This window comes from Schistocerca gregaria, chromosome 2, assembly GCF_023897955.1.
Source record: "Schistocerca gregaria isolate iqSchGreg1 chromosome 2, iqSchGreg1.2, whole genome shotgun sequence".
Taxonomy (NCBI): domain Eukaryota; kingdom Metazoa; phylum Arthropoda; class Insecta; order Orthoptera; family Acrididae; genus Schistocerca; species Schistocerca gregaria.
The window spans coordinates 882,065,570-882,091,299 of record NC_064921.1 but is presented as its reverse complement, the minus strand read 5'-3'; the positions used below and the strand labels follow the sequence as shown (position 1 = coordinate 882,091,299).

The 25,730-nt window shown below is 39.3% G+C and overlaps 1 protein-coding gene across 1 annotated transcript in view; it reads right to left on the bottom strand.

Moving 5' to 3' along the window:
• LOC126335299 (GPI transamidase component PIG-T) overlaps positions 1-25,730 on the bottom strand; it is a 119,688-nt gene that overhangs the window by 56,408 nt on the left and 37,550 nt on the right. The window contains exon 4 of the mRNA XM_049998404.1: positions 20,570-20,656. Within this exon, the coding sequence (XP_049854361.1) occupies positions 20,570-20,656 (87 nt within the window). The remainder of the gene's footprint in view (positions 1-20,569; positions 20,657-25,730) is intronic.

Sequence of the window (25,730 nt, the reverse complement as noted above, 5' to 3'; positions counted from 1 at the left end):
CTGCCAGGTTGTCACTGGATGGCTGCGACGTAAGTCAAAGTTGGCTGAGTCCATTCCTCTTGCCCCATTGGGTTGGAGGCGGACAGTGGTGCTAAAGACTGATACATCTCTTCTTCAAGATTGTCTATTACCTTCTGATGTATTGGGTTGACATTCAGGCTGATATCTCTTGCTTACCAGTCCGACAGTTCTGATTGCTATAAAATGCCGTATCTCTTCTCTCACTACCTGGTCTTTGACAGAAGCGAGGTCGTGGTGGTCTTCCAAAACTGTCATAGAGACTATATGTGGAAGCTGGTCATACATCTTTCATCCAATTTGTTTCTGTTGCATTTCCTCAATGTGCTGGTACCACTTCATGAATTCCACAGTAGTTGTAACATCCTTTACCATACATGTTTCTGCAGCTCCTTTCATCAGTTGTGAGGTTTTGTTAGTTTCAATCATATTTTCATTCACAATGTACTATAGGACCAAAACATTCTGTAGGTATGGCTGTGTCATTTCACCATGAGACTGTTTCCTGTTTTTCAATTTTTCTTCTGCTGATTGTCAGCAAATGTTTTCTTCAGTTCAGCTTCAAATTTATCTCCACTATTGAGCTTCTCTTCGTTGTTATCTAAACACTGCTGTGCTGTGCCATGCAAGTAAAAACTAGCCACTTGTCACATACATCATGTCCTCCACTTACTGCAGGCTTGGAATCCATTGGTCTCCTGAATAGACAGACAGTGGGAATGATGTGCAGCTTGTACTCCATTTCCCGTATGTGTAAGCCACAGCTTTTTTGTTGCCTAACTGGAGCAACAGTGTTTTAGATATTTTGAAATATCTGTCATCTCCACCAAACAGTGCTACGTTGTAACCACACTTAAGTCCAAATCTGAGAGCAGGGTAACAAAAAAAGCACGTTTATTATAAATACCAAGGTACAGCTGGAACAGAACTAACCCCCTGGGAGGAGAGTGCAGCTATTTAAACAAATATTGAATATTCCTGAATGCTGATATTTATTTACGAAGAGACTGAATATTCCAGAATATACAAAAGTAATAAATTTCAAAAACTTTCCACAAATGATAAATAACAAGCAACAAATAACTGCTGGTGGTCAGATATGAACTGGAGACCCCCAGCACACCAACCAGTGATGCTTGCAAAATGCAACTTAATAATACACTGAGATGACAAAATACATCGGACAATGATACACACACACACACATTCAGATGGCGGTAGTAGTCACGTACACAAGGTATAAAAGGGCAGTGCGTTAGTGGAGCTGTCATGTAAACTAAGGCGATTCATGTGGTAGGGATTCTGATATGATTAAGCATGCACAACAGGAATTAACAGACTTTGAATATGGAATAGCAATTGGAGCTATACGCATTGGACATTTCATTTTGAAAATCATTAGGAAATTCAATATTCCGTGATCCACAGCATCAGGAGTAAGCCGAAAATATACAATTTCAGGTATTATCTCTCACCATGGACAGTACAGTGGCCGAGAGGCTGCACTTAACGAGCGAGAGCAGCGAGATTTGCGAAGAGTTGTCAGTGCTAACAGACAAGCAACACGGTGTGAAATAACCACAGAAATCAATGTGGGACACACGACGATTGTATCTGTTATGAAAGTGTGGTGAAATCTGGCATTAATGAGCTATGGCAGCAGACGACCGATAGGTGACTGAAAAACCATGGCCTGGTCAGCTGAGTTCCGATTTCAGTTGGTAAGAGCTGATGATAGGATTCAAGTGTGGTGCAGACCCCACAAAGCCGTGGAACCAAGTTGTCAACAAAGCATTGTGCAAGCTGATGGTGGCTTCATAATGGTGTGGGCTGTGTTTATATGGAATGGACTGGGTCCTCTGGATTTTTGGCCAGTTGGAGACTATGTTTCCAAACAATGATGGAATTTTTAAGGATGACAATGCACCATGTCATCAGGCCACAATTGCTTGCTACTGGTTTGAAGAACATTCTGGAAAATTCGAGCATATGGTTTGGCCACCCGTGTCGCCCAACATGAAGCCCAGTGAACATTTATGAGACATAATCAAGAGGTCAGTTCGTGCACAAAATCCTGCACTGTCAACACTTTCAGAATTATGGATGGCTACAGAGACAGCATGGCTCAATATTTCTGCAGTGGACTTTCAATGACTTTTTGAGTCCATGCCACATCGGGTTGCTGCACTACGCTGGGCAAAAGGAGGTCCGACACAATATTAGGAGGTATCTCATGACTTTTGTCACCTCAGTGTACAATTGTTATATTTACTATTCTATAAAGGGTTTTTTGCTCTTCTGTCTATCCAATACATCTTCATTCTTCTACTTTTATTCTTAATTTAAGATTACCCTTTCAGTAGATCTTTTACTAATCTTCATTTATAGCCTGGTTTGTGTGTCAGCAGTATTTAGGTTTTGTCTTTTGTTTTTAAGTCATCTACTGTAATTTTGATTTCTCTTAAATCTTCCTTAATTTCTTTACTTTTAACTAATCCTCAAGTTCCCTAATAGCCTCTTACTAATTCCATTTCTGGTGTTCTGTTCACATGTCCAAAGAAGTGTGGAATAGTTCTTCACACTGAAAATTATCATCAGAAACTATCATCTTTACTGGATGAAGGCACGTACCGGAAGTTCAATCATGATTCCACACAGTGCACTAACAAAATGATGGGCAAATTCAAATAATTCTGGTGTGTGAGATGAAGTAATTAATAAATTACTGTCATTTGCTATCCAGCCTCCAAGGCTTTATGGACTACTAAAGATACACAAAAAAGAACTTCCACTGTTATTGGTTGCTTACAGACGTGTGAAACATCTGCAACCAAGGTGGGACAGAGTACACCACATTATTAATTCAGGAACATTTGTGAAAACATGTAAGAAACTTAAGATGAGTCATAGTGACATACTGCTTAACCTGGATATAGCGTTAATTTCTACAAGGATTTCTCTGCAAGACACTCAGACTATGGGTCAAATAGTTTCAACCATGCACTGTCAAACTGTTCTGTCACACTCTAATGACAATGTACTTTCTGCACTGAAATGAAGATTACAAAATAACAGATGGCCCAACAATGTGACCTCGATTGTCATTGGCTGTTACAAATTTTTTCATGGAACAGATTTTCTGTGAAATGAGCTCTGAAGTCCACACTAATTCACCTATTTTGTTACGAGGAGGTACTGAAAATTGGATGGGAGCAAGTGGGAACTGTATGGAGGATGATCGATGACAGTTGACCCAAGGTGTCCGAGTCTTGTAGATGTCGCAGCACTTGGGTGTGCAATGTCATCCTGAAGGAGAGGGTGCTCCATGTGTGGACAATCTCTTCGAATTCAATATTCGGTTACAGCACACTGTTTTTCATGTACCAACATAGTTAAGTTACACACCACCATGTTATGCACTTTAATTCAGGGTCCTATAGTGACAGAGGCCTCTAAATATGTGCACATGAAGAATTAATGTTAATAACATTTGTTTTACTTAAAAAGCTTTAAGAGTTTTCACCCAAAAAATTCAGAGGCATTGTATCTTAGGTGTCTCCACAATACTTTTTTTATACGGTCTCACTGTGGAATGACACTTCAGTATGAATACTCAATGAATACTGATAATCCCAAAATTAAACTATTATACTGTGAACACAGAGATGGCAAACTAAGCAGAATACGGACACCTGGGCTGGTTACTCAGTGTGAAAGCCAATCCATGCTGACAGGTTTCCATCACCCTGTGCACAATAAATCTGTCTTGCACATTAATTCGTAGGACTATCATAATTTTCAACAATGATCGTCTCCTACCTGAAGTCAAGAGTTTAAGATACATTTTAGATAGATTATTGTTCACTTTTAGGTGCAATCAGTAATTGTTGATTCATAATCTGACTAGGATTAACCAACACCAGCATTCTTTTCTTACCATGGAGCAATGACCACCACAATAGGATGTCTCCTCAAAGAAGAGTTGAGAATTCTGTTCTCTTCAACTTTGAAGATTCAGGTCATATTGTGCACAAGTAAAGACTAAGCAAGGAGAGGTCTCCAGTGGTGGGACCGACTTTTAGTAACCAAATATATGGCGAGATAGATTAAGATCCCAGGTATCGCACCTTGCTGCTATTCACACTGGTGGGCCCTCATCTGCAAGTAACTGAGGAAACAAAATTCAGAATATTGTGTGGCACTCAACAGCGTAAACAAATTATATTACATAGACCAGTTGTGTGGTGTAATAGATAGGATAAGACCTTCATTCACATGAGGTTGTGGGTTCGAACTTTGTTGGGCACATTAAATTTTTTCATTTTTAAATCTTTATCAAAATGTGTGCGATAATTATTTTTATTCAGTTAATCAGTTTAAAAATACTTTTTTATTTCTGTTTCTTTGTCACATCATTTTAATCACTGTATGAACTCTTTCTTTTGTTTAATTTTTTCTTTATATCGTTTCATTTTCCACTCAGAATTTCTGTGAATGTGAATTTAATTACATGTATCTATTATAATATTCAATTATTTGAAAATGATGATCTATTGGTTAAAAAAACAAAAGATGAAATAACCTTTTTGTACTGACTGTACAATGGTCTGAAAAATGTACTTTTCATTACAAGAGGTGCAATTTTCATTGCATGGTAACACATTTAAAACACAGCAAACATTCCTATTGTGCTCTGGAGAAAATAATGCTGATGAAGATTTAAACAAAAGAAGGCTTTATAAGCAAAATGAAATTCAAGCAAAATGAGGAAACGACATAATGAATCCAATATCCTAGATGAAAAAAATAGGATGATAAAACAAATGAAGTTAAATCAAAATCAATACATAAAATTAATTAAAATCACGAGAACAAAAATTTCAAGTGAAAAAAGAATTATTTGAAGAAAAATGAAAGAAAATAAGGAAGTTGATATTATCTTTAAAATGATGCAACAAAGTAAAAGAAATAAAAAATTACATCAGTTAATTAATAAAAGTGATGGTCAACGTCATTTCGATAAATATTTAAAGATAAAAAAATTTAAAGCACACGAGTGGATTCAAACCAAGCACACGAGTAGATTCAAACCTACAACCTCTTGCATGTGAAGCCCTTATCCTATCCATTACACTGCACAACCAGTCTATATAAAATGTTATTCATGGCTGTCAATTAGCAGCTGTGAAGCACACGTTTTAAGAACAGTAATAATCAGTCGTCTGCTGCACAAATTTTTGATAAATTAATTTCTTGTCCATTTTTTCAAATTAATTTGATATCCTCAGAAGATCATACAATTAAGCTTACATCAGAAAGCATTTGTCAAGCAAATTCTTGACAATAGATTCCTTCATTAAAATTTTCACACAGTACTGTCAAGCAGTAACATAAAAATGCAAAGATATGGTGAACAAAAAACTTTGTATCATAAGAAAAACATTAAAAAACCACAGTATATATGATGATTAAATTCAACAGACTGATCTGAAGTAATGATGCGAAGGTTTTTTTTTTTTTTGTCACCATATTTTCACATTTTTTTACGTTTTTTTTAACTGCTTGACAGTAATATGTAAAAATTTTAATGAAGGGCTCCATCATCCACAGTTTACTAGACGATTCCTTTTTGATGTAAGATTAATTGTTTGATATTGTAAGCATGGCAAATTAATTTGCCGAAACTAGTCAAGAAGTTAATTTAATAAAAATGCATGCAGCTGATGACTGATTATTTCTATTCTTAAACAGTCTGTGTAAGTAACTTTTAAATGGTATTGAGAGAAACACAAAACTCCAGATTTTTTTTTTTTTCATCAATTACTCCAAAAAGACGGCCCAACTGGGGACCTCTCCTTTTAAGTGTTAGCATTCTTGACGGAGGCAGTATTATCTGTGAACGTAAAAGTATTTACATGGGACATACTAACTATACTATTTCTGAATGTACTGCTGAACACATGTACCATATAAAACAAAGAGAGCTAAAAAAGTCATCAGTGGTGCTACACTGCATAGAAACTGCAACACCCTACTCGGATTCAATTATTAAAAAAGCCCCGTATGTTCAATTAATGCATAACAGTACTATCAATAGGGACCAGGACAAAGCACCTGTACTTCTACACAAATTTCACGTATTGCCTCCCAAAATTGTGTCAAACACAGCATTACTAACGCAAAAAGATAAGGCAATCAGTTTAAGGCATTTGGATTAAATGCCTAATCTTACAACAGTTACAAACAAAAGAAACGCGATCAAATAATTGATAAAGGCAAAGTCACTCAATTCACACATCTTTCATTGCTGTACCTGCTATTGTCTTTATTTTATTTCTGACGAAGGAACGTCCAGAAACAAACATCATACTTATAATCTGCTTCTCTATTATTTTTCTGTTAATTACAATATTTATTTCTGTGTCTGTTGAAACTGCATTATCTGTCTTATATATAACAATTCTTCTTTTTCCTTCAATTCTGCGTTTTGAGATGGAGGAGTGAGGAGGCAAATAAATATCATTTTGTATGTATAGGAAAGGAAAATCTGGCCCAGATTGCATTAGCAAGTTGGTAAAACTTTAAGGGCAAATGATGGACTTCAAATGCTGCTTATGACAAACATAATGGAGAGATGAAATAAACACTCAGGCCACTCAGAGATAGTTTCTAAGACAACCAGTATTTGTGGTGGAATATTATACTTCCTTTGCAATTTCATTACAGCACATAAATAGTAGAAAACATTATACAAGCTTTGCTGTATGTGCTTAGAGCCTCTGATAGCTCACATGACACACATACACACACACTGAAATGTGAAATTTAAAATTTCCCCAGCAAATTAAATGTTTGAAGAGATTTCGGGATTGCAGCCGGTCATCGTAAACTTCATTCCAAGATATTTCACCTGCCAGTCATCTTCAGATGAGCCATCGAAGATCGACGAAGGCATTCTCCGCTCTGCCTTATATAGTGTGCTGATAGTGTTGCTGTGCATGCATCAGAATCACGGTGACAGAAGGACCACACTGCCCAGCGGCAGTGCCCTCGCCAGTGGAAATGCTAGGCTCAGCTGTCTTTGGCGTTGAGGCTCGCTGCAGTTATTGGAGTGTTTTGGCATCTTCGTCTGGAGCGAATCTTGGAAACAATGGGATTCCACACTTTATCCAGCTGGTAGCTGCTGTCGCAGTTCATTAGATTTTCCGCGATGTGTATTTCAATGGATTCTTTTATAACTGAGTGCCAAAAAGACATTGCTGTGGCCAAAATTAATGCTCTGCCATACTCCTTTGAATGTCCATTGGAGATACAATGTTCCACAACTGCACAATTGTTAGGTTGCAGAAGGTGAGTGCAACGTTTATGTTCTGTGCAACATTCTTCCACTGTGCGTCTTGTTTGTCCAATATAGGCTATACCACATTGGCAAGGTACCTTGTAAATTTCTGCCTCCCGCAATAACAAATTATCCTTCACTGATCCCAGCAGGTTCAAAATCTTAGATGGTGGGTGGAAAATCACTTTCACCTGAAAATTATTAAGGATTCTTGCTATTTTGAAGGAAATATTTCCAACGAAGGGAAGAAAACCTAGGGACTTTCCTGGTGTGTTCTCCTCTTCATCCACGTTCCCGGTTCTTAGCCGAGAATGCCCTGTTAATAGGCCGGGTCGAGTATCCATTGTCTCTGAACGCTGTCCTTAATTGCGCAAGCACTTTAGATAAGCTATCTACGTCCAACACTGTATGGGCCTATGTACAAGGGTTTTAAGCATACTCATGGTTTGGGATGGGTGATGGAAAACTGAAGAGTACAAGTACAAATCATTGTGAGTGGGCTTACCGTAAACAGAATATCCCAATAGAGCTGTCACTCTTCTGTCTAACGAAAACATCCAGGAATGTGGGACAACCACTTTCTCTAATTCCAAAGTAAATCGAATGTTCTCATGAATGGAATTAAGATGATGTAAAAACTCCATTAACTTATCTTCTTTGTGGGGTCACAATAAGAAAGTATCATCCACGTATCTTCAAAAGCAGTTGGTTTAGAAACTGATCATTCAAGTGCTCTTTCCTCAAAATCCTCCATAAAAAAGTTAGCTACTAGGGGAGATAAGGGGCTGCTCATGGCAACACAGTCAGTCTGTTCAAAATATTCTTGATTAAACATAAAATAGGTTGAGGAAAGAGCAAGTTGAAACATAGCAGTGATGTCCAACAAACTGTTTACCAATTAGCACCAAGGAATCACCAAGAGGCACCTTTGTAAAAAAAGAGATACTACATCAAAACTCACTAGAAGATCTGAACTACTTAGGTGGAGAGCCCCCAGTCTGTTGATAAAATTGCCAGAGTTCCATATATGATGATTGGTTTGAGGGGTGCTCCGCTGTGTGGTCATCAATGCCCATACAAAGTCCCAATTTTTACAAAGTCCCAATTTTTACACAGTCCAATCTAGCCAGTCATGAAATGATGATGATGATGATGATGATGATGATGACAACGATGATGATGATGAAATGAAGAGGACAACATAAACATACAAGTCCCCGGGCAAAGAAAATCCCCAACCCGGCCGGGAATTGAACCCAGGACTCCGTGATCCAGAGGCAGCAACGCTAGCCACTAGACCACGAGCTGCGGACTCTGTATATGGTGTGGACATTTGCCAACCAATAGTCTCAGTAAGAAAGCAAGATGTTTGGCTAAATCATATGTGGGGGTGTCAATATTACAACTATAGGCCATTAAGGTAGAACTTCTTTGTGCACTTTATGAAGACCATACAGTCTTGGTGGTATGCTGCCATGTGATCTTAACCACATGAAGGTCTCTGGAGATAACGAGGAAGAATTCAGGAGAGTACACATCTTCCATTGTACATGTGCTGTAGGCTGGTTGCTGGTTGGTTGATTTGGAGGGAGGGGATCAAACAGTGAGGTCACTGGTCCCATCGGATTAGGGAAGGAATTCAGCTGTGCCCTTTCAAAGAAACCATCTTGGCATTTGCCTGGAACGATTTAGGAAAAATCACTGAAAACCAAGATCAGGATGGCCTGATGCAGGTTTGAAACATCGTCCTCCAGAATATGAGTCCAGTGTGCTAACCACTGTGCCACCTCACTCAGTCACATGCTGTAGGGTAGTGATCAGACTTCCTGTACATAGTATCACTAAACAGACCATACATCTTCTCCAAATACAAACTACAAAGGAAGTGAACAGCTGAGTTAACTTTATCAGCCATCAGCACCACTATGTCCGGATCCTCTCTGAGACTACGTAGTGCAGTCCTTTATTCAGAGGTTACATTACTGTGTTGAGGAGGGGTCATACAGCTTCTTCAACACCACTCACAGATACTGCAGTTGGTATAGGTGTAAAATTGAGTCTTTTATCCAAAACAGACAGTGTTGCATCATCCAAATCCTTCTCAGTGAAGTTAAAAATAGAATGCCATGCAGTTACTCCCTGTGGTGACAGCTGTTTTGCCACCAAGTGATCAAATTTCGACATCTGCCGATAACTTGCAACCTTATATACACAATCAAACTTGGCTGAAGTCACTCCATCAATCCAGTCCCATGATACAGAAGAAAGCAGTGCTACAATCTTCAGATATAGGTGGAATGGTTCTTCTGAAATGGGATCCAAACTTTGTCTCATACAACAAATTCTCTCCTTCAGAATAGCATGACTCACCTTCTCCGTTATCTTCCATGCAATGGCCGTCTTAATAAAATGTGTCCCTCTGGCAATTTTTGGTATTACAGCATGGTCCTGATATCTCATTAAAAACCTTCAAGAACTTAAAAGTTTTGCTCTCTTACATGTAGCTTGTCAAAGCTTCTTATGTGTGAGGCCATCTCCTCCACGTAAATGCATATGATGTGAAATTAAAAGTCTTCCCAGTGAGTTAATTGTTCGAAGAGATTTTGGGATTGCAGCTAGTCGTCGTAAACTTCATTCCATGATATTTCAACTGGATACCTACCAGTCACCTTGAGGAGAGTCCTCTAAGACTGACGAAGACATTCTCCACTCCATCTTATATAAAACACTGATAGTATTGCCGCACACGTGTCAGAATCACAGTGACAGCATCCTTGCTGGTGTAACTGCAAGGATCAACTGTCTTCGACGTTGCTGCTCACTGCAGTTACTGGAGTTCCAGATGAAGATGCCAGAATACTCCAATAACCATGGCGACCAGCAACACCAAAAACAGCTGACCCTAGCAGTTCCACCAGCGAAGGCACTGCTGCCGGGTGGTGTGGTCCTTCTGTCACCATGATTCCGATGCATGCACGGCAATACTATCAGTTCACTATATAAGGGGGAGTGGAGAATGTCTTCGTCAGTCTTTGATGGCTCACCTGAAGATGACTGACAGGTGTCCAGTTGAAATATCATGGAATTAAGTTTATGATGACCAGCTGTAACCCCAAAATCTCTACAAACACACAACAGCAGCAGTAGCACCAACAGCCACTTGAGTAATCCTGGATCAGTGTTACTAAAAGGTGGTACGTGTACAGTGCTCAGAGGCACTGGACAGCACTGAGGGAATCTGAGCATTCAGTGCATTAAAAGACTGTGATGCTAGATGTACAAGGTGGTCTGATAAAGAGCAAAAAGCTCTGCAGTAAAAATTGAGCAGTGTGGTCTAAAAGATAATACCTAAAACACTGTTCACTGACAACTAAGGTATGTCCCACATGACAGTTATCCTTCAAGCCATTGGTATAAATGAAGGTACTGTCCCAAAGCTGTGTGTGAAACTCCAGAAATGTCGAGTGAATGATCAAAACCAGAGAAGAGTTCTCTGTAAGTGAAGTAAGATTTTGAAGTACTAGGACATGACAGAGAAGCATAACTTACGTCGTGTAGGTGGTCAAGGGAGTTATCATAAAAAGAAGTGTAATATGGGTGGTTGGAGATACAGTACAATTGGCAAATATAGCTGCAGTGGCAAACATTGCACGGGAATGACAATGGCAGTTTGGCAGCTTCCATAGAAACTCATAATTGGACTGGTAGGCAACACACAAATGGGCAAACATATTCTGCAATGATCAATTGTGTTAACGTGATGTAACATGGATGGCCGTGCAGATAGCTACACACCCATAGTTCAGCTTAAATTGCACTAAGGATTGATAGAAACAAAGGACTGCCCCATCTGCTTGCCATGAAGTAACACTTAGAATGTGTACAACTTTTCAGAAAACAGACACAATCTGCTGCCAAGTAGGATAAATTAGAGATCAACATTGTTTTCTGACAAGCGTTAACCTCAAGAATTTCAAACAGAAGTGCAGCTGGATCGAGTTGCAAGGTTAGTGGCAGGAATTCCTTTGGCTCCCCAGAAATTAACCCGATGCTTTATCTGGAGTAGAGACGGTCATGACATGCTGAGATTATCGATGGAGTGAACAGGTCTGTCAGGTCTGTGAAGATGATTAACTGCAGAGTGATGCCTACAAAAGCTGCAGCAGATGTTTGTTAACAATGTCTGTTGACTACCATATCAACTTCCCATTATCTTGTTGACACTACTGGTAAAGGAAATGGGATAGTAGCTGGAAGGAAGGTGTCTGTTCTTGCCAAGTTTGGCTATACAGTGGCTTCACACCACTATGTAGGAAACAGGAAGCCTTTCCAGGCACGACTGTATGTATGGAGGAGAAAGCACTTCCCATCAGGAAATAGGTCCTGCAATCTCTAAATGTGAATGTCATCTGGTCTTGGGGCAGACGGTCATAATGATGACCGAGCGAGGTGGTGCAGTGGTTAGCACATTGGACTCGCATTCAGCAGGACGACGGTTCAGTCTCACGTTTGATCATTCTGATTTAGGATTTCTGTGATTTCCCTAAATCGCTCCAGGCAAACGCTGGGATGGCCAATTTCCTTCCTTGTCCTTCCCTAATCCGATGAGACCGAAGACCTTGCTGTTTAGTCTCCTCCCCCAAACAACCCTACCCCCTCATAATGATGAATGGCATGATCAGTCTTCCTAATAGTAAAAATACTATTGTATTACTCATTATTATGTGAAGTAAAAGAGATTTCTAAGCCTTTGCCATTTGTTTCCAACATAGGAAGGCAGGATGGCAATGAACAGACCCTGAGGTCTCGGCAAAGTGCTGGGCCAAGGTGTTAGGAGACACTGAAAGGATCCACAATGATATTACCCACAATGGTCAGACTAAGTGTTGAAAGATGGACCTTTTTGCCAGCAACACAGCAAAGTTTATTACAAACAAAAGAAGAGGGAGTAAAATGGTTAAGAGTGTTAACAAAAACAGATGCTAGACACTGTTTTGCTATATCTGCTAACTTGACGGTTCTTTGCATGCATTTGTTTATAACAGTTACAGTTCTCCAGCATTCAAAGACAGGGAGAGCATATCTTTGTGGACAAACTGCATCTTGGCATTCCTGAGTCCACCAGGGAACTGGGGAGACTTACCAGATGGGTCTTTTCATCTCATCCCTTCCAGTAAGTCTCCCGCGACCAGCGGCTCTGGGTCACTTTCCCAAAATCTACCCCTTTTCCTAGACCTCTCCAGTCCTTTTCCTTCACCTCTTTTCCTTCCCCTTCAACCCTTCTGCCTGAAGGAGGAGCCACTTGCTCTGCAAGCTTGCCTAATTATAATCTACTCTTGGTGAGTAGATTATCTATCCAATTACCTTATTCAGTGACCATAAATGCACACCTGTGTCAGGCGTCTGCTTGTAGCTAGCCACAGCTGCCACAAGTTGTCATCAGTGTACCAGTTCTTCTACAAGAAGCTGAGTAAAATATATTTATTTGAAGTGCTCTTGTGCCAACTTATCTTTTGCTTGCCTGTCCAGATTCCTATGGTGGCAGATCTCTTTGGTGACCTTCTATCCTTTATCATTTTATCATTCGTAATGAGGACACAGCATTTGGCTCCTTGAAACATAAAGGTTGCCAACTTGCATCATATATTAAGAGAGACTGGTAGAACAAAAGGCACGCAGCACAGAAGAAGTAGTAGTACAGCAAGCAATGGGGCACCATGCTTTCGCAGCACATACAAAAGAGTTGTGAGACTGTGGAAGGGGGGAGGGGGGGGGGGGGGGGGGGATGTAGTTTTGTACTGCTTAACAACTGCGGAAAGCAGTAGTGTTTAATAGTTTAAAAACTGAGAAAAGTCTTATTTTCAATTATACAGGAAAATAATAACAAAATTACTAATAACCTGTAGGAACCACTACCAGAAAGTGAACAACCATAAGAAATGAGTGAGAAAATCAGAATATATGGAGTAAGAAACACTCCAGCTATTCTAATATTTTATTTATTATGCACAGTTGTTTGCAAAGTCTGTGGGCTGATTGTTAGATGTATGCCAGTAGAATTCATACTGTTCCATCCTTTATACTCTTACTGACTGCCAATCTCTTCCTTGCCTCGTCTTAAAACAGGATACAGTATGAATCGTGAAATTCATTTAATTGTCTTTCCGATTGATGATAATCATTTACTGTTAATGTTTTCTACTATACCTACACTTCACTGAAGAGCATGTGAGAGTATCTCTCACAGTATGTGGTTAAAGGGATGAAATGTTTGGGGAATGACAAAAATATCCAGATAAAATGCTAAAATAGTTGTTGCTATCAAAGTTAATCTGTGATTTAATTCTTTGTATGTCTCTCATTACTTTAGAAAGCCTTAATTAGTAGCTACTGCTGATGACTCCTCTGCAACTAATGTCTGTTCTTCTTTCCTATTTTTGTTTGTTCTTCGCATCCTGGAATTTCCATAACCATAATAGAAAGAATAAATTATTAAGTAAACAATTAAAAATATACAATGACTATAAGCTTGGTTTGTCCAAGAGTGCTGCTATAACTCTGCAACCCAGCTCCGCAGACCCATGGGGGTTGTATGATGTGGAACCCTCCAGCCCCCATCACGATTGACAGCTGTATGAAGTAATATCAACATTTAACAGTATGCTGAAAGGGCACTATCAGGAGTGCCCCACGGAAGTGTGATAGGACCACTGTTGTTCTGTATATACATAATGAAGAAACAAGATGAGTTAGACAAAATTTCCAGTTGGTATGATGAATGGGAGGTAGTCGTAAGTGCGGAAAAATGTAAACTAATGCGGATGAGTAGGAAGCACAAACCTGTACTGTTCGGATACAGTGTCCAGCTTGACACAGTCAAGTCATTTAAATATCTGGGCATAATATTGCAAAGCAATATGACGTAGAACTAGCATGTGAAAACTGTAGTAGGGAAGCCAAATGGTCGACTTCAGTTTACTGGGAGAATTCTGGGAAAGAGCAGTTCACATGTACAGGAAACCACATACAGGATGCTGGTGTGACCTATTCTTGAGTACTGCTTGAGTTTTTGGGATCCTTACGAGGTTGGATTGAAGTAATTCAGAGGAGAGCTGCAAGATTTGTTCCCAGTAGGTTCAAACAAAACATAAGTGGTGCAGAGATGCTTCGGGAATTCAAGTGGTAATCCCTGGAGGGAAAGCGGTATTCTTCTAAGGAAACACTATTGAGAAAATTTAGAGAACCAGCATTTGAAGCTGACTGCTGAACAATTCTGCTCCTGCCAACATACGTCATGTAAGGGTCACAAAAATAAGATACGAGAAATTATGGCTCATACGGAGGCATACAGACAGTTGTTTTTCCCTCACTCTATTTGTGCTTGAAACAGGAGGGAAATGACAAGTAGTGGTACAGGGTACCCACCACCATGGACCTTACAGTGGCTTGCGGAGTATCTATGTAGACGTAGATGAGGAGATCTTGTTAGTTGTGAATTGTAAACAAGAAAACAGATGAGAGAGAAAAGCATACGTAGCTTCAAATATAAGATAAGAGCAGTTGGATAACTCAAGTTAAAAATAATTGCCAATGTAATTGTCAATGATGAGTACACAAGTTGTGATATAATTGTTCAATGAAGGAGGTAAAGATGACAATGTATCACAAAAACACTTTATTCTTATGATGCACTTAACATATCCATTAAATTTCAAAGATGAGATGACAGTCACCATTTCAGTTTTAACGAGTGGACCTAAATACATATGTGGAAACAAACAAAAGAAGTAACTTTGAAAGAATTTTTCATGTATCACATAACGATCAAAGACAAATAGGGATATGCTCATATTACCAATTCCCACAATTTATCTGAACACTTTTTAGTTGACATACAAGCAAAAGGAGAGGAAAAACAAATGATATTCATACGGCAGAACAGAAAGAAACTCCATACAGAAGAGTATATTCACTTGAGAGATACATTCACAAATGATGGCAACATTGGAAGACTAGTGATTTTACCGTCAACTTATGACAGAAGTCCACGACACACGCACGAGTATGCATCAGATGCTATGACCTACTGAAGAAAATGTGATCACCCTGATTTATCTATAACATTCACTTGCACTTCATAATGGTTGGAGATCAAAGACAAGCTCCTATGGGCTCTCATGACATAATAGCTTGAGTTTTTCTATACAAACAAATAAGATTCACGGTTGTTATTAAAAAGTACCATATTTTTGAAACCATTAGATGCTGGATGTACACACTCAAATTGCAGAAATGAGGATCATCTCATTCACCCAATTTAATTTGGGCATATGAAAAAAATCTGTCCAAATCAAACTGGTCGAATTTCTGAAGCCAAAACAGGATCCAGAATTATACTATATAAGAGTGAAAATATGATTCGTGGTCCATGTGGAAGAGTAAATATGAATTCACCATGCATGAGTAACTAAAAGAGTACAATGTGATATGTTGTTGTTGTTGTTGCGGTCTTCAGTCCAGAGACTGGTCTGATGCAGCTCTCCATGCTACTCTATCCTGTGCAAGCTTCTTCATCTCCCAGTACCTACTGCAACCTACATCCTTCTGAATCTGCTTAGTGTATTCATCTCTTGGTCTCCTCCTATGATTTTTACCCTCCACGCTGCCCTCCAATACTAAATTGTTGATCCCTTTATGCCTCAGAACATGTCCTACCAACCAATCCCTTTTTATAGTCAAGTTGTGCCACAAATTTCCCTTCTCCCAATTCTATTCAATACCACCTCATTAGTTATGTGATCTACCCATCTAACCTTGAGCATTCTTCTGTAGCGCCACATTTCGAAAGCTTCTATTCTCTTTTTGTTTAAACAACTTATCGTCCACATTTCATTTCCATACATGGCTACAGTCCATACAAATACTTTCATAAACGATTTCCTGACACTTAAATCTACACTCGATGTTAACAAATTTCTCCCCTTCAGAAACGCTTTCCTTGCCATTGGCAGTCTACATTTTATATCCTCTCCACTATGGTCATTATCAGTTATTTTGTTCCTCAAATAGCAAACTGTCTCATTTCCTAATCTAATTCCCTCAGCATCACCCGATTTAATTCGACTACATTCCATTATCCTCATTTTGCTTTTGTTGATGTTCATCTTATAACCTCCTTTCAAGACACTGTCCATTCTGTTTAACTGCTCTTCCAGGTCCTTTGCTGTCTCTGAAAGAATTACAATGTCATCAACGAACCTCAAAGTTTTTATTTCTTCTCCATGCATTTTTAATTTCTACTCCGAATTTTTCTTTTGTTTCCTTTACTGCTTGCTCAATATACAGATTGAATAACATCATGGATAGGCTACAATCCTGTCTCACTCCCTTCCCAACCACTGCTTCCCTTTTATACCCCTTGGCTCTTATAACTGCCATCTGGTTTCTGTACTAATTGTAAATAGCCTATCGCTCCCTGTATTTTACCCCTGCCACCTTCAGAATTTGAAAGAGAGTAGTCCAGTCAACATTGTCAAAAGCTTTCTCTAAGTCTACAAATGCTAGAAACATAGGTTTGCCTTTCCTTAATATTTCTTCTAAGATAAGTCGTAAGGTCAGTACTGCCTAACGTGTTCCAGTATTTCTACGGAATCCAAACTGATCTTCCTCGAGGTCGGCTTCTACCAGTTTTTCCATTCGTCTGTAAAGAATTTGTGTTAGTATTTTGCAGCTGTGGCTTATTAAACTGATTGTTTGGTAATTTTCACATGTGTCAACACTTGCTCTCTTTGGGATTGGAATTATTGTATTCTTCTTGAAGTCTGAGGGTATTTCGCCTGTCTCATACATCTTGCTCACCAGATGGTACAGTTTTGTCAGTAGTGGCTCTCCCAAGGCCGTCAGAAGTTCTAATGGAATGTTGTCTACTCCCGGGGCCTTGTTTCGACTTAGGTCTTTCGGTGTTTTGTCAAACTCTTCATGCAGTATCATATCTCCCATTTCATCTTCATCTACATCCTCTTTCACGTCCATGATATTGTCTTCAAGTACATCGGCCTTGTATATAGATACTCTATATACTCCTTCCATCTTTCTGCATTACCTTCTTTGCTTAGAACTGGGTTTCCACCTGAGCTCTTGATATTCATACAAATGGTTCTCTGTTCTCCAAGTACTCTTTAATTTTCCTGTAGGCATTAGCTATCTTACCCCTAATTATATATGCCTCTACATCCGTACATTTGTCCTCTAGCCATCCCTGCTTAGCCATTTTGCACTTCCTGTCGATCTCATTTTTGAGACTTTGTATTCCTTTTGGCCTGCTTCATTTACTGCATTTTTGTATTTTCTCCTTTCATCAATTAAATTCAATATATATTCTGTTACCCAAGGATTTCTATTAGCCCTCGTCTTTTTACCTACTTGATCCTCTGCTGCCTTCACTATTTCATCACTCAAAGCTACCCATTCTTCTTCTACTGTATTTCTTTCCCCCATTCTTGTCAATCATTCTACTACTACCTCTGAAACTCTCTACAACCTCTGATTCTGTCAGTTTATCCAGGTCCCATCTCCTTAAATTCCCACCTTTTTGCAGTTTCTTCAGTTTTAATCTACAGTTCATAACCAATAGATTGTGGTCAGAGTCCACATCTGCCCCTGGAAATGTCTTACAATTTAAAACCTGGTTCCTAAATCTCGGTCTTACCATTATATAATATATCTGAAACAATCCAGTATCTCCAGGCCTCTTCCATGTATACAACCTCATTTCATGATTCTTGAACCAAGTGTTAGCTATGATTAAGTTATGCTCTGTGCAAAATTATATCAGGCGGCTTCCTCTTTCATTCCTTACCTCCATTCCATATTCACCTAATACGTTTCCTTTCCTTCCTTTTCCTACCATCAAATATCAGTCACCCATGACTACTAAATTTTAGTCTCCCTTCACTATCTGAATAATTTCTTTTATCTCATCATACATTTCATCAATCTCTTCGTCATCTGCGAAGCTAGCTGGCATATTAACTTGTACTACTGTGGTAGGCGTGGGCTTTGTGTCTATCTTGGCCACAATAACGCGTTCACTATGCTGTTTGTTGTAGCTTACCTGCACTCCTATTTTTTTTATTCATTATTAAACCTACTCCTGTATTACCCTATTTGATTTTGTATTTATAACCTCATATTTACCTGACCAGAAGTCTCATTCCTCCTGCCACTGAACTTCACTAATTCCCACTATATCTAACTTTAACATATCCATTTCCCTTTTTAAATTTTCCAACCTACCCACCTGATTAAAAGATCTGACATTTCACACTCCGATCCGTAGAACACCAGTTTTCTTTCTCCTGATAACGACGTCCTTCTGAGTAGTCCCCGCCCGGAGCTCTGAACGGGGGACTATTTTTCCTCTGCAATATTTTACCCAAGAGGACCCCATCATCATTTAACCATACAGTAAAGCTGCATGCCCTCGGAAAAATTATGGCTGTAAGTTTCCCCTTGCTTTCAGCTGTTCGCAATACTAGCACAGCAAGGTTACAAGGCCAGATCAGTCAATCATTAAGACTGTTGCCCCTGCATATACTGAAAGGGCTACTGCCCCTCTTCAGGAACCACACGTTTGTCTGGCCTCTCAACAGATACACCTCCGTTATGGTTGCACCTACGGTACGGCTATCTGTATCGCTGAGGCACACAAGCCTCCCCACTAATGGCAAGGTCCATGGTTCATGGGGGGAGGACAAAGTGATATGCAAGATCATACTTAAATGAGAGACAAGCAGAAGATGGATATCAGAGTACCAAAAATTGCCAAAATACTAACACAGGATAATCAAGAGAGATAATCACTGGTGGTTCAATACAATCTGCTTCTTTCAAAAAATATTCCAAGCACACACAAAATGTGGGACACTGCAACTCAGTGAACTCAATTAAGCGTGTGTGCAAATACATTAACACAGGGAATGATATGGGTTGCTCACAAAGGAAATGATATGGGTGCATTTACAATAAACAGAGACAACAGCAAATAACATTCGAAAGACAAAATACTTCAGTATCAAATTATTTAGGAGTAAAGGAGGTGTCTTACCAAAAGGCAGAGGTGCTGTGTCATCAACAGGTACACAAACAAAAAGTGCAGAGCTTTGCTAGCTTTTGGAATGAAATTCCTTTCTATAGCTGTAGGAGAAACGTGTGCGTTTATTCCCCCCCTCCCACCCACACACACACACACACACACACACACACACACACACACACACACACGCCTGTCGCCCTACATTGTGCTCTGTTGACTGAGTGCCGTGTAGGGAGACGTGTGTGTGTGTGTGTGTGTGTGTGTGTGTGTGTGTGTGTGTGTGTGTTACAGCTTGAGAAAGGAATTTCATTCTGTAAACTAACAAAGCTCTGCACTTTTTGCTTGTGTACATGTCAATGACAGTGTTCTGCCTTTCAGTGAGTCGTCTCCTTTATTCCTAAATAATTTGTTATTCTCATACAGAACTTTCCATACTATATTATATTTCAGTATCAAATAGGCAGATATATAAATTGTAATGATGGGGCTTAGCGAATATTGGGTTTCCCAATACATGATAAAGAACCAGCAGTAGCTGATAAACAGTGCATTTAGAAAATGGTCAACACACATTCTTACAAAAGACTCTGCAGATAGGGTAGGCAGTGAACCAGCTGTGAATATAACATTAATTACATTTTTTCCAACTTTGTCAAAATGATCCATTTACAAGAACACTGCTATATGCTGATGAACCATCATGTTATATGTGGAATTCAACAAGATGAATCATTCAATTAAGAAAGCAATGAGCTCCACTCAGGGGTTTCAAAGAAATTTTCAAAAGTAATTAAGAGTATTTCTGAGAATGAAAGGCTAACATTATTACGATACCTCTGAATGTTCATTTTTACAATATTTTTGCTTAATCTGGAATATTCTCAGAAAACAAATTACAATAAAGACCAAGAGATGTGGGACTTTTTTAACATGTAATCTTAATAAATGAATCTTGCCTTCCATAGTGCCAGTGTTGGGTTTGGTGTTTCAAGTAAAAAAAATGAGGAGGATGGACGCTCTCTGCTAAATCTATGGCATTGAGTCTGCTTGAAAAATACGTTTTCCAAGTTCATAGCAAAAATCAAAAACATCATCATAAGGCATAAACAGATACATACCCTGCAAATTGGTCTGAGGTGAACTCCTAGAGAATGGTAATTTGTATTGTGTATAAACCCAGCATTTAAGAGTGTTGCCAAACCTCTCTGTGGAATAAAAAAGACAATACAGTAAAGCAAAACATGTGAGAAAGTAATGTTAACTACAGTTACATCTATATTTCAGGTACAAAACCAGGAAGACTAATTCTAATTAATTACAAAGATAATAGAAATTAAATTAAGGTGAACACAGAAAAGAACTTTTACTCACTGGACTTCATCCACCTCTATTTGGTAGTAATTTCAGATGTTCAACATCATTTTCCTAGATATTACTTTCTAAACTGAAATGTAGCTCATCAGTCTCACTTTCACAGAGGAAGACCGCACTGCAGTTCCTTCTCTAAATCCTCACACAAACGAAAAAATGGCTGACATCGAAATAAGTGTCCAAGGAATAGGAAGGCAACTGGAATCACTCAACAGAGGAAAGTCCACTGGACCTGACGGGATACCAATTCGATTCTACACAGAGTACGCGAAAGAACTTGCTCCCCTTCTAACAGCCGTGTACCGCAAGTCTCTAGAGGAACGGAAGGTTCCAAATGATTGGAAAAGAGCACAGGTAGTCCCAGTCTTCAAGAAGGGTCGTCGAGCAGATGCGCAAAACTATAGACCTATCTCTCTGACGTCGATCTGTTGTAGAATTTTAGAACATGTCTTTTGCTCGAGTATCATGTCGTTTTTGGAAACCCAGAATCTACTCTGTAGGAATCAACATGGATTCTGGAAACAGCGAACGTGAGAGACCCAACTCGCTTTATTTGTTCATGAGACCCAGAAAATATAAGATACAGGCTTCCAGGTAGATGCTATTTTTCTTGACTTCCGGAAGGCATTCGATACAGTTCCGCACTGTCACCTGATAAACAAAGTAAGAGCCTACGGAATATCAAACCAGCTGTGTGGCTGGATTGAAGAGTTTTTAGCAAACAGAAGGCAGCATGTTGTTATCAATGGAGAGACGTCTACAGACGTTAAAGTAACCTCTGGTGTGCCACAGGAAAGTGTTATGGGACCATTACTTTTCACAATATATATAAATGACCTAGTAGATAGTGTCGGAAGTTCCATGCGGCTTTTCGCGGATGATGCTGTAGTATACAGAGAGGTTTCAGCATTAGAAAATTGTAGCGAAATGCAGGAAGATCTGCAGCGGATAGGCACTTGGTGCAGGGAACGGCAACTGACCCTTAACATTGACAAATGTAATGTATTGCGAATACATAGAAAGAAGGATCCTTTATTGTATGATTATATGATAGCGGAACAAACACTGGTAGCAGTTACTTCTGTAAAATATCTGGGAGTATGCGTGCGGAACGATTTGAAGTGAAATGATCATATAAAATTAATTGTTGGTAAGGCGGGTACCAGGTTGAGATTCATTGGGAGAGTCCTTAGAAAATGTAGTCCATCAGCAAAGGAGGTGGCTTACAAAACACTCGTTCGACCTATACTTGAGTATTGCTCATCAGTGTGGGATCCGTACCAGATCAGGTTGACGGAAGAGATAGAGAAGATCCATATAGTGTTACGGAGATGTTTAACAAACTCAAGTGGCAAACTCTGCAAGAGAGGCGCTCTGCATCGCGGTGTAGCTTGCTCGCCAAGTTTCGAAAGGGTGCGTTTCTGGATGAGGTATTGAATACATTGCTTCCCCCTACTTTACCTCCCGAGGAGATCACAAACATAAAATTAGAGAGATTAGAGTGCGCACTGAGGCTTTCCGACAGTCGTTCTTCCCGCGAACCATACGAGACTGGAACAGGAAAGAGAGGTAATGACAGTGGTACGTAAAGTGCCCTCCGCCACACACCGTTGGGTGGCTTGCGGAGTATAAGTGTAGATGTAGAAAATGAAAAAACACATTTCTGTACCCAGTAATCAATTCTAGTACATTCAGCGTCATTAATATGACACTAAATATGCTAGAATTAATTACTTATTTTGCATAATGTATGTGACAAACAAGTGCCCAGTGGAAAAAGGGCACATGCCACTGTGATTTTGGTACAGGAAGACAGCCGATGCCATCTAGTGTTGTAGGTGGGAACTTTTAGCACAGTGGCATGTGCCCGTTCCTTTAAAGAGAGCATATTATATTTGCTGTTGTTCAGGACTGATGCATTCCCAGTGGAAAAGAGGCCCATGCCAATAGTATTTATGTGTCTCACGAGTCAATTCATCTGATTGGTTGACTTGGTTCCGGAAAGCCAATCAGAAAGGATTTCTCAAATGTTGTTCACATGTTTCCAAGATGGCGGCAATAGGTGTTGCTATTAATGTTACCCACAAAGAAAATACAACAGTACATCTAAAAATAAAATAAAATAAAATAAAATAAAAATTTAAAAAATTATAAAGAAAATGAGTGGAAAGATAGTGAAAGGAAGGGGTTAAGAAACAATGGAAAAGAATGTAAATCCTGAAAAAATAAGATTGAGCCCAAGAAATTGTTTTGTAGTGCCACTGACCCATGCTGCAAAACTAGTTTCTGCAAATACTCAACACTGAATGAACGACAGAAGGAAGCAATATTTAGAGTTTTAGCAATTGGGAGATTATAATAAGCACAATGCTTATTTATCCGGATTAGTGCAACTTAATAGGTGCAAAAAAGTATATCCAAGGAAGAGGAAGGTTCCAACAGTAAGCCAGACAAGGTTTCTTTCAGGTATTTTATTCAAGACACTCCAGTTACTGAGGCAGAAATGTGTAGGGCCGCATTTTAGCCATTTCTGTTCAATGTTTGAGGACTGTCCTTAGCAATGAACTGAGAGTCATGAATTTACAATATATGTACCTGTACATACACCTTGACAGGATAGAAGAGGCCTGCATTCTAACAGACCTCATGCCATCGATAATGAGAGAAAAAATAAGGTTAGAAATCACATCAAAATGTTTCCAAGGTACACATCGCATTACAATAGACTGCAGAATCTGTTCACTCAATTGCTGGAATGTATAGTTTGTACTGTGAAGATCTTAAAAATACAGATGAAGTCCCAGTGAATCCACAGAAATCACACTACACCTTGAGAAATCTGAAGCTGCATATAGTGCTCCGAAAAGTGACTCAAATGAGTCAAAACTGAACGGCAGTAATGCACTCTTTTTGTGCATGCACTGCCAACACCATATATTTCGACAGAAACAGTTTTTTATAAGAGACAACTTTGGACATATGTATTCTGTATTCACCATTGTAGTAATGAGAAGGCAGTGATGTGTGTATGGACTGAGAATGTTGCTTCTAGAGGGGCCGATGAAGTAGTTAGCTGCACTTTAAAGGCTTTAGACATGGTGCAGAAATAATGTCATCAGAGGCTCATCATTTATTCTGGTTTGTGTGTTGAACAAAATAAAAACTATATTATCCTAGGTCTGTGGTTGTACCTCCTAGATAAAAAAAATGTTTTGGTGGTGTTGAGCACAAATTTCTCCTCCCTGGTCACACATTTGTGCCATGTGACAGGGATTTTGGAGTTATTGAGAAGCTGAAAAGAAAGACACAGGCTGTGGACACTCCAGCAAAATGGGTTGAACTTATACAAAACGGCAATCAAAAGAACCCATTCATTATGGTTGAAATGAAGGAAGACAACTTCATGCCACGAACAGTATCGACAAACGTAAAGTTACTGTTGACAAAAAGCATGCAGATGTCAGAAATGCAATGGTGTTTAGATTAGTGAGTGGTGAACATTCTGTATATATCAGATATTCAAATAATCAAACTGAGAAACCTGTACAAGTTAGTTCACAGAAGTGTCATGGACAATTTGCGAAGTTTGCAGACTGCCAGTTAGTTCCTAAGTATACAAATGTACATCAAATTAAGGCAACAATGTTCAAGGACCTTCAAAGCTTACTGCAATTTGTGCCTCCAGTATATTCAAATTTTTATCAGTCATTGATAAGTGATGGTAGTGACGATTCAACGGAACAGGACAACATTGATGAGGAGTTTGACTATTGATGGTGTGTTATGTAATGTGTCTACATGTCAAGCATTTCATTTTCTGTACTTAAAATTGTAATAAAGTGGCCTAATATTTAACAGAATTTGCAAAACACCATCTACTTACTGTAACAACTGTTGGTATCACAGCACGAGCTCATATTACTATAAAAAATCGTATTTCCTTAATTCCCATTTCCTGATACAACATACTTTGGTGGCATGTCCCCTTTTCTACTGGGCCCCTCATATAATATTTTCAAGGCTATATTGAGTACCCTATGGAGTCTGCATTTAAAATTATATTTTGGAAACGCAGATTAATGCAAACAAGGATATTTGTATTAACATCTAAATTAAAAATATTTAGTTGCATGTAATATATGATGTGGCGGCAATACTATGAAAAGCATAGATTGCTACTCGCCATATAGCGGAGATGTTGAGTCACAGATAGGCACATAACAAAAAGACAGTCAAGCAAGTCTGCTGTCGGCCAAAAAGGCCCTCTTATGAATTAGATGATGTACACATACACATGCAGATGGAACTCACACACAACCACTGTTTCTGGCTGCTGAAGCCAGAAGAGAGAGTAGGCTCGCTCGCGCGCTTGCTTGCGTGTGTGTGTGTGTGTGTGTGTGTGTGTGTGTGTGTGTGTGTGTGTGTGTGTGTGAAGGCCTTTTTGGCTGAAAGCTTACTTTCTACATCTACATGACTACTCTGCAATTCACATTTAAGTGCTTGGCAGAGGGTTCATCGAACCACAATCATACTATCTCTCTACTATTCCACTCCCGAACAGCGAGCGGGAAAAACGAACACCTAAACCTTTCTGTTCGAGCTCTGATTTCTCTTATTTTATTTTGATGATCATTCCTACCTATGTAGGTTGGGCTCAACAAAATATTTTCGCATTCGGAAGAGAAAGTTGGTGACTGAAATTTCGTAAAAAGGTCTCGCCGCGACGAAAAACGTCTATGCTTTAATGACTTCCATCCCAACTCGCGTAACATATCTGCCACACTCTCTCCCCTATAACGTGATAATACAAAACGAGCTGCCCTTTTTTGCACCCTTTCGATGTCCTCCGTCAATCCCACCTGGTAAGGATCCCACACCGCGCAGCAATATTCTAACAGAGGACAAACG